This window comes from Actinia tenebrosa, unplaced genomic scaffold (genome assembly GCF_029948245.1).
Source record: "Actinia tenebrosa isolate PJP-AT-01 unplaced genomic scaffold, QUT_ActTen_1.0 PGA_scaffold2__45_contigs__length_23673736, whole genome shotgun sequence".
Lineage (NCBI taxonomy): Eukaryota > Metazoa > Cnidaria > Anthozoa > Actiniaria > Actiniidae > Actinia > Actinia tenebrosa.
Genome location: NW_028292579.1, coordinates 10,546,211 through 10,556,484, shown reverse-complemented (window position 1 = coordinate 10,556,484; position 10,274 = coordinate 10,546,211). Strand labels below are relative to the sequence as shown.

The 10,274-nt window shown below is 37.8% G+C and overlaps 1 protein-coding gene across 1 annotated transcript; it reads left to right on the top strand.

Moving 5' to 3' along the window:
* Positions 1-276: 276 nt before the first annotated feature.
* LOC116288622 (uncharacterized) lies at positions 277-10,274 on the top strand. Its single transcript, XM_089034542.1, has 7 exons — positions 277-706; positions 2,262-2,365; positions 3,024-4,272; positions 5,329-6,459; positions 7,079-7,309; positions 7,611-8,322; positions 8,945-10,274. Exons 1-7 carry the CDS (start codon positions 493-495, stop codon positions 9,018-9,020), a joined length of 3,717 nt encoding a protein of 1,238 aa, XP_088890668.1. The 5' UTR covers positions 277-492; the 3' UTR covers positions 9,021-10,274.

The following is a 10,274-nucleotide window of genomic DNA, read 5'->3' as shown; positions in this document are numbered from 1 at the left end:
TACCCCCATGGAATAATTTTAGCTGTACAGCCGGGTTACCTGTGGATTGTTACGTCATACTGACACTCGACACTTTTTGGCGGTCGTGGTACGCACAATGATACTCAACTTTCAAGATGACTGAATTTGATTTGAAACAGTGATGTTGAAGGACGAGGCTTTGAAAGTTGTTTGGAAAACTTGAATGTTGATGCATAAAGTTGAGTATTGGAGGACGAAGTTTTAAAAGTTACAGGCAAAACTTGAATGTTGAGGCATGAAGTTGAATGTTTCATGTCAACATTGAATTTTGGCGGGATTGGAACGCCATAGTTACCTACGTCATTGTTGAGTTCTGAGAAATATTGGGTCGGGGATTCCCGGAATTTTTGTCTAAATGTCGATCATGACACTTCCGGTTATACAAGAATCGGGAAGGTTTTGCTTCGTTAGCACTGTCTACACCATTAAAAATCCTTGCCGTGGAAAAATAATGTTATTTTGAAGCTGATCATGGCGGGGGATGGTGTTTCTAATATCACTGATGGACCAGACATTGATGAAGATAGGGTTTATCGTACGGTTCTCGTCAAATCGTTGCCTCCATCGACAAACAAAATAAATCTAATGATTCACTTTCAATCTCGTAAAAATGGCGGAGGAGATATTGAAGACTTAAAGCTTCTTGATAATGGTTCTGCAGTCATAACCTTCAAAGAAGAGAAAGGTTGGTTTGGAATTGTAATGCTATTGCTTTGCTATGAATTGATCGAGGCTTTGAAAGCGATTCAACTACTGGTGCAAAGGGTTGCGATTCGCGTGTGAAGTCTGTCTGTTTACAGTCAAATCAGCTCATGCCGTCGTTCCTATCAAGGTTCAAAAATTCATTTCATTATTCGAAGTTTGATTTCCATCTTGCTTTGAAGCTTGCATTAATGAAACAATAGTTGTGAATTTGAATTCTGGGCTCGGATTAAAAGTTTATTTAGTTCTTCACAGATTCGTGCAAAGCTAAAATTATTTCTACAATTGTAGCTACCATTTTAAATTTATATATTTGGTGTGCAGTTTTTTCCTAAAAATCCTTCACAAATGAACATTTTGATGTTTTGAGGCAGAGACTGTGATTGAAATTTACAACGCTTGTTTCAGTTGATGCAAGCTTCGAATAATAATCAAACTTCCAATAATGAAATGAATCGTTGAACCTCGATAGAAACGCATGAGCTGGTTTGGCTGTAAAATATTTCATGATTTGTATGAATAATGATTTGTAATATGTAGACGGGCGTGTAATCGATCCGATGATTCTAGGAACGAGTAGTTGAGTAGTATATTGAAAATCACTTGAGCTTTGATGATAAAGGATGAGAAAACATAACATTTCATTCTTAGAAAGACTAACAGTTCAAAGAATAATAACTAAAAAATAATAACATGTTAATTTTATGAAAACCAATGTAACGCATCTCTGACCTTCCTTTCGCTCTTCTAATACCCATGCCGAATATAATCCGATAACAAACCGATTGCTTTGCCCGCCATAACTTTATAAACTGCACCAAACAAGCAGGAAGGCAGTTGAAAATCAGTTCGTGAGATTAATAAAATTCCTTGTGTGCATATTATAAATTATGTGGTGTAGCAGTAGCGCACTCGCCTATCATGTCTGCGGCGTCTGGGATAAAAATCCTGAACTTGGCGTTACATGTGGTTGACTTGATTCTAGGGTTTTTCTCTGGGCAGTTCGCTCTTTGTCCCTTAGCAAAACCTTCCTCCCTTAGTTCATCAATTGTTTATATTTCAGGGTAGGGATGGAAGTTGAATTTTTTTAATTTTTTTTTTTAATTTTTAATTTTTAATTTTTTTTTTGTGCCTTCAACCATTATTGTGAAGTCAAGATGGCAATAGTCCCGATTCAAACCTAATATACGTTGGAATAAGCGGGTTTTCGTATTTGAGATCGCGCTTCCCTTGAGAAGAAAGGCCTTTAAAAATTTAATAAAGCTAAAATTTGTAATATTAAAATTGCCATAGAGTGTGTGTGCAAAAATCGTGTCAACTATTAGTCAAAAGTGATTAAAAGTACCGTGTGTAACATTAACAGCCGCCATCTTGGTTGATCAAACAAGAGAAGCCTATAACGAGGAATGCTTTGCTATCGTCAACCAAAGATTGTTAATTTTATATCCATCCATGTGCTTATTCATTTCCATTTTCTTTCCTTTCATTTCCTAACCTAATGTTAAAAGTTTATTTCATTTTATCTTGTATGTTTGAAGTTGCCCAAAGTGTACAGAAAAAGGAGCAAAAATTCGATGGCGTGTTACTGACTTTAGAGCAATACAAGGCGCACGTGCAAAATAAAGAAATGGAAAATGCCCAGGTATATGCAGTGATATGTAACGGTAAACCTATCTGAAAAACTCAAAACCCCATTAGAGTTAAATATGAATTATATGTAGCAGTTTTGACATAGGGGGATTTTATAAATACGTGCAAGACGCTTCTTTTAAAACATATTGACGACTCTTAAACTCTAGGGTATGTAGGCTTAGCCTCACTTCTGGGGTCGGTTAACAAAAGCAGAAATTAGAATAACGGAACAAGCAACTCCTGGAATCGAGGCTAGGCCCGCATACACTGGAATTTTAAGAATCGTCAATTTCGATATGCTTCTTCACGAATACTAGTTTGTGTTCCTCCCACATATTTCTATTCTTTTCAGTTTTGACTCAGGCTCTTTCTCTCTGTTTTTCACAGTTGCTTGTCTTTGTTTTGTTTTGTTTTTGTTTTTGTTGTTGTTTGATCACTGTAGATCGATCTAGAAATATCTCATACATAATAAAGGCTTTGCACCATTACTTGATGGCAGCCATAAAAGGAGGCAGAAACAATTGAATCTGGTGTAATCTGATTTATATGAGAAAGAATTCAGTTTCCCAGGACAAAAATACTCTATTTTTATGTCACCTGTCATAACTGCCATCACGTGATGATGCAAAGCCTTTATTGACCATTTTTCTATTTTGTATGTCCCCAAGGTTTTCTCCAAGGTGTCAGCTATGATCGATCCGACCAAACTTAGCCTAACGATGCAAGAAACTCAGGTTCTACTGAAAGAAATTCGAGATAAGACTAAAGTGGACATTGCCCAGCCCCAGAATAAAAGTTATGTGTTTATTCTAACGGGTTCTTTCCAGCAAATACAGGAATCTTATAGTTTACTTCGGAATCGTCTGTTTAAGAGCGCTGTTTGCAATGGTAATGATAGCAAACACGGGGAAAAGGCCTCGATTGGTAAAAATATACCAAAACGATTGCAAAATGGAACTGAATGTCACATGAATGGTGAAGAAGAACTTGAACTTCCTTCGATGAAGGGTGAGGCAAAAACTGCATCCAAAAAAGTCAATGACAGAGCAACAACTACCTCTAGTCAATTCTCTAAGACCTCTAAAGAATCCAGCACTTCAAAGAAGGAAGGTTCTTCCCATGATTCAAATCAGAAGAAGACAGAGAAAATTTTCCTTACAGAAAATACTATGTCATCAAAACCTTCAGTACAGTATCCAAGCCCATCCGGCACAAAAACTTTTCCAAATGGGGAAATAAGTGGCCCTAAAGATATAAATAGCTTGTTGTCCGGAGGAAAAGACAACAGTGAAATCTTATGCAGCCCACTGACGAGGAAAAGTAGCGTCAGTAGCAAAGATGTGACAGTAGACAACACCCATAAGATTGAAATTTCCAGCAAAGTATGGAATGTTTTCGTAAAGATTCATGAAAAACAGCTGCAAAGTATTACGTCTAATTTTTCAGTCCAAATAGAGCCTGAAGATAACCACTCTATGGCTATTATAAAACCCTCAGGAGAATGTACCACGGTCAAGTTGAAAATTGCAACTGAAAAGCTGAAGGGATTGTATGAAGAAGCCAGGAGTAAAATGAAGTTGGTACGTTTTGTTTTGGCCGATCCTGAAAACAAAGAAAACAACAGCAATCTGCGAAAGACTGTCCTTCAAGTCAATAAAGACTTTCCTGTTTTTCTGGAGAGAGCAGAGGATAGGCAAAGCTGGGAGATTTTTGGTGAAGACAGTCAAGTCGAGAAAGGGATGAAATTGCTGGAAGAAAATGTCAAACTGGAAAGGAAGGAGCAGAATGTAGACGATGAGACAATGGAGGAGGCTGATTCAGGGGATGAAAGCGATAATGCAGATGATCAAAACAGTGATACTGAGAGCACTGATAGCGATGATGACATATTGGATGAGAAACTGGAACACCATTTGGGTAAGTCACATGGAAAACAGTCCCCAGTTTCCAAGCATGTTGCTCTGGCCACAAATTTGTGTATTGATTCATGCGGTTCAACTGTGAAGGTCCTTGAAATTTCAAAGTATGTTACTGTGTAATTGCTGCTGTTGTGTGCATTTTGCATTTTACTTTTGCTATCTGTGACTATTTTGAAGTTGACATGAAGCCGACGCTGAGTAATTTGATAAAGAAAAAAAAAAAGAAAAAAAAAAAAAAAAAAAAAAAGAAAAAAGAAAAAGAAAGGAAAAAAAAGAATTAGTATAGACATTGCTGGTTAAATCACTTCATTACGATGTAATATATAAGTAAGGCTAAAAGTAGGTGAAAGAAAAGCTATTCTCGTGAGGAAAAGCGGTATTTCACTGTGTGTTTTCACTGCTACGAGATGATCGAAACAACTATCACAACAGATCTAGAGAAGTCGGGCAATAGACTAATCATTAGTCTATTGCCCGAATTCTCTAGATCGGTCAATCAAACAAGTCGTTTTAGTAAAAATACGCAGGTGATTATAGAAAATCTCGCGCGCTGATTGGTCAAGAAACTCACACTATCACACGATAATCACCTCGAGCGAAAATCCAAAATGGCGGCCAGCCGCTTTGTTGCTGTTACCGGGAAAAAATGCCTTTTATCTTCTTCTTTTTCCTTTTTTTGAAAGAATCACCTGTGTATTTATACTAAAACAATTATTTGCCTCAGGCTCAGTGATTATTGGGGGGTAAATATTCCCCGATAAAAATAATCACTTCGTCTTCGGCGAATAATAATTGTTAAATAATATGTAAATGTACATCAAACATCGAAGGAGCTTTTTTTTTCTTTGAACTATGAAGCTAGCATAGTTCGCTGTCTCGATCAGGGAGAAGCAAAGAAAACAGTGATAAACCGATATAGTATCCAAAACTGACGTCTTGTTTCTTCGGGTCTTATTGTATACTAACGAGGTTTTCTGATTTTACTTTTTCTCTCACTTGACTCGATTTTTTCATCATCCAGTATGTTTTTTTTCTTTTTTCTTTTTCTTTCTAGAAATGGTCAAGGTGTCTGTGTACAGAGGTGACATAACCGAAGAAAAGTGTGACGTTATTGTAAATGCAGCCAATGAAAAGCTTGAACATGGAGGAGGCGTTGCGAGTGCTATTGCATTCAAGGGAGGCTCATCGATACAAGACGAATGCGATAGGATTGTTAATGCCAAAGGAAAACTTAACGTTGGAGATGCGGTAATTTCTCCTTCGGGGTTTTTAAGGTGTAAAATGATCATCCATGCAGTAGGCCCAAACTGGAATATTGACAAAGGAGAGAAAGGCAAAGCGCTGTTAAAGAAAGCATGTAAAGAAAGCTTGATTCAGGCCGAGAAGTACAGGTTTAAATCCATTGCGTTTCCAGCTATCAGTTCCGGAATCTTTGGCATGCCAAAACATATATGTGCACAAGTTATGTTTGATGCTGTCGAGGAATATAGCAAAAGTGTCCCCTCAACTGGAGAGTATGGATTGCGTGACATACGATTCGTGAACAATGACGTCAAGACCGTCAAAGTATTTAGGAGTGAGTTTAAAGCCAGGTATGGAAGTGGGAAAGTAATAGAAAACAAAAGAGATAGTATAAAAGCTGGTGATTTGCCTTATCTGGTGGGACATCCATCCATTGGTGTAGACAATTCGTCCAATATTTTCCCTTCTTGGAATGGCAGCAACGAAACCTCAATAAAAGCTAAAAGCATTAAAACTGAATTTACTAAACACTCAAAAAGTATATCCTCTAGCGAAAGCCATTTAAGGAGTCAAGAGAATGGCCTGTCCCTCTTGCCTCGTGGTGGAGGACCACTAAAAGAGGACTCTAGTCAATCCTTGGCTGATAACATGGGAAAAGCGAGGCGCCAAAATAAACCTCGGTGTGAAAGACCAGTAAGAGAAGACTCTGGCCAACCCTTGCCTCATAAGATGGAAGAAGACTTGCTCCAAAAGCAGCCAAGAAGGGGTAAAGGTCTCTATGCGAAGTTTAAGGATGTAAGACCAAAGTACGACGCTCATTCATGCAAGCATGGCGTAGTCAAATCGGATTTCTTTGGCGGCGGTGCGCGACCAAAGCAAAGTCAAAGTCAGCATACTGAGCATCTACTGGCTTATTCTTCAGTAATCAAAACGAAACAAGAAGGTAACATCGAATACTGTTTGAAAAAAATAACATATGCCAATGTCCTTTAGTTATCATGCGTTACCACTGTTACGATCATTGCTGATCGAAATAACAAACCAAACAGTCGCGACAGAAAAGTCGGGCAAAATACTACCATCACTCAAATAAACCGTTATTCTAGGTTCTCATGTAATCCCCCACTTATTTATTTGTCGGTAGTCTATTGCCCGATATGATTTTTCTGTCGCGACTGTTGTGTTAATAAACACGTACTAACAACTAACAGTGGTAAGTATGGCGAGGTTCTCTATCACTGGGATATTTCAAGTACGGTAAATGACGTATTATTTGTGTCAAACTAAATCAGGTATTGTCTCATGTCTTTGTCCGGCTCAGAGAACCTCTTAAATTATTGGTTAAGAAATTGAGAGATTTATTTCCGCAGGTAATTTGAGATAAGTACTGAAAGTCGTGATCCATGGCTACCAAAGGGGGTACCTTAATAAAGTTATTATTTTCTGATTCTGAAGGACTATACCTGTACAATTGTAAGCGAGCAGCCAAGGCCAATTCCATATCACTGTTCATATATTTCTTTCAACCTTTGTAATTGCTCATGTATCTTGTCTTGTTACAGATGATGTTCCTAAGTGCTCTATCTGTCTGAACGAAATGAAGCAGCCTAAAACATTACCAAGATGTAAACATACGTTTTGTAAAACTTGCTTGGAGACAGCTCTTCAACAATCTCCTAAGTGTCCGTACTGTAGGGAACCAGTGACAGACAAGCAAAGCAGTCCAACTCATGGGCACGGCACAAATGGTTATCGTGATGAGGATTTTCCTTTTTCTGGATTAGACAATTATGGTAATATAAGTAACTTGTCAGACGTTATTTTTTCTTATAAAAAACTATTTAATTTGGATTTGAGGTTCATTTGCGATAAGGCTGTGTCCTCAGAATAACAGAGAAAGGGGTCATACCCCTGACGCTCTCCCTTACTACCACTGTCAAAGGAATAGAACGTAATAGAAAAAATAAAACCTAGACAGAGGAAATAGAGCCAGAACCACTAAATAGAAATAACGTATACATGTATTTCAAATAAGGCTTTAAAGGACATCAAGTTATCAAATTTGATTTTTCGTTTGTCTATGATTGTTTACAGATGATCATGATGATGATGCCACGTTGTGTCTTGTCTGTGCCAAACCAGTCAGACAGGCTCAAATCCTTTCTTGTAGGCATACGTATTGTAAGCCGTACCTTGATAGGGCGTTGTCAGAATATTCTGCATGTCCTTGCTGCTCGGAACTAGAAAGAAATCAACCAAGCATCAATTCCCGGAAGCAAGATCCTTATAAACAACAATTCAGTTATCACGGCTGGATAAATATGGATTCTTTACAACAATTTCCCCCTGATTATCGTAGAGAGCGACCACGTAGTAATCGAGGAAATCGGCCATCAGATGCACAAAACTTCGATGGTTATCAAGAACAGTTTGGTTTTCCTGACGCTAGCAAAAGAAGAGGACAACCTGGAAGGGGTGCCCAACCAGATGGTTCAATGAGAGACCGACGAGAAATGTTTAGCTTACCAGGATACGACGATTATGATACTATTGTGATACAATACTCATTCAATAGTGGGCATCAAGGACCGAATCATCCTAATCCTGGTGTTAGATACGAAGGCACCAGTCGTTCTGCCTACCTTCCAGATTGTCACGAGGGAAGAAAAGTGTTGCAGTTGTTGAAGAAAGCTTTTGACGCCGGTCTCCTATTTAAAATTGGACGATCTATGACCTCAAAGCTTGACAACCAGATCATATGGGCTGATATTCCTCATAAGACTAGTACAAGTGGAGGGCCAATAAAGTAAGTATACATTAATTATAATTATGTTATTGAAATTCATCTCGTATTACAGCGAGGACACTCGAACCGTTAAAACGTTTTTTCAGTTTATTATTTCCTGATGAATTTTCTAATGTCTCAGACCCTCTAACTTGAAGCATTGAGTTCATTTATCCCGAGCGATCATAATAAATCAAATTTCCAATCGATTGGCTCATAGGAACATTTACAGAATGCATTTTTAAAAAGGTGACAAAGTTAGAGTGTCGACCAGAAATGACCATAAGGATCAAAGAAACCAACCTCAGTGTTTACAACTTATACTAACCACCTCTTATAATTGTAAATGGCGACCCTCATTCCCTACATCTCATTACGAACCACCTCTCATCATTGTAAATTGACCACCACCGTTTCCTAAATATTATTTCTAACCGCCCCTTAATTATTATCGTAAAAACGAAGGACATGCATGCGTCTTGATTCTTTGCATTACAGTATTCCTTTAACTGCTAGATTCCCTCTTATCTGCGGTTGCTTGCATATCTAATCTGCGTCGCAATTTAAAACCAGGCTGGGTGATGTGTTGCCCATGTATATGACTGAGTACAGTATTATGAACTTATCTTTCAATTTGTTGTAGATATGGTTATCCAGACCCAGCATACCTGTCAGACGCCAAGCAACAGCTTCAAGCAGCCTTGAAATATAGAAAATAGTGAATTTATCAGTCAATTTCGAGTCAATTGAAAAGTGTTACACGTGCTGAGTAGGGGCCAATATATTTTTAGTCGTATGTAAATTATGCTTTAGCAAAAATGATGTGCAAGTAGTTATTTGTCCTTCTTATTTTACCAATATCAAGTCCAATCCTTTGGCTACTAGCAGTGTTAATGAACACTTAGATCGATATTTTAGTTTAATTGCTAATCATCTTGTAAAGCATTTACGACATAGCGCGATAATCAATATAAGTATATCCATAATTGACCTGATTTTGCCCATCATTCAATGTCAATTAAATTTCTCTTAAGAAAAAAGAAAATAACTCAGTGTACTTATTGCATTTAACAGTAACTTACCAAAAACAATATCGCAATGTCATATACGGCTCATTCCTTTTAAGTTCTACATAATACATGAAATTTGTATGACATGCCTTTTTATGTGGCAAGCCTCTAAGCACACTAAGCCGGAAGTTAAAGCAACCACGTACCAATTCAACTCATCCCACTCTCTGTACCAGATAATTGCCACCGGAAACCGTACATACTCCTTTCACACGTAACCAAAGATAAGTACTCACCTGCTTCACTAACCAGGGGTTCCTCCCCGATGGCTACACCCCAAGGCTACACAGTAGATGAAATAATCGATGAAATTTAGTATATTTGGATTAAAGTTGATGTCACCAATAGTGCAAAACTCCGAATAAAAATCTGTCTGTCTGTCTGCTCCGACTAACAGAACACTCAATATAACAAGAACTCTGTTTTTTCCCATTTGTTAAGAATGGAGCTACTCAAATAATAGGAACCGACTTAGCGATGACCAAAGATTGTCAATTCATAGGCTGCGTAGCCTGGCGTTCCTTGTGGGTTTTGGGGAGAGTTGGGGATGAGAGAAGAGGAGAGAGGGAATAGCCTGCGTACAGTAATTCAGTAATAACTGTCTAATTATTTTCTTAATTGGACAGGTCTTGTTGATATGGGATTAATTAGGCTGCTATATAATTAATAGGTAATGGGATTTAATGCTCCCCAATCAAGAAATAATTAGACTCGAAAAATTCCTCTGACTGCCAAATTGGACTCGGCCTATGGCCTCATCCAATTTTGTCAGTCCTCGGAATTTTCCTCGTCCAATTATTTCTTAATTATACAGTGATATCGTGATGTATGCAGATTTCATAAAGCATAATTACCTAAATAAACAATTGAATTAATGTAGCGTAATAAAAGTATTATTTACAA

Coding starts and splice junctions, on each gene's coding strand:
- LOC116288622 (XM_089034542.1), top strand. CDS start 493: ATGGCGGGGGATGGTGTTTCTAATATCACTGATGGACCAGACATTGAT. Junction 4,273..5,328: donor GAAACTGGAACACCATTTGG/GTAAGTCACATG, acceptor TTTTCTTTCTAG/AAATGGTCAAGGTGTCTGTG. Junction 6,460..7,078: donor AATCAAAACGAAACAAGAAG/GTAACATCGAAT, acceptor GTCTTGTTACAG/ATGATGTTCCTAAGTGCTCT.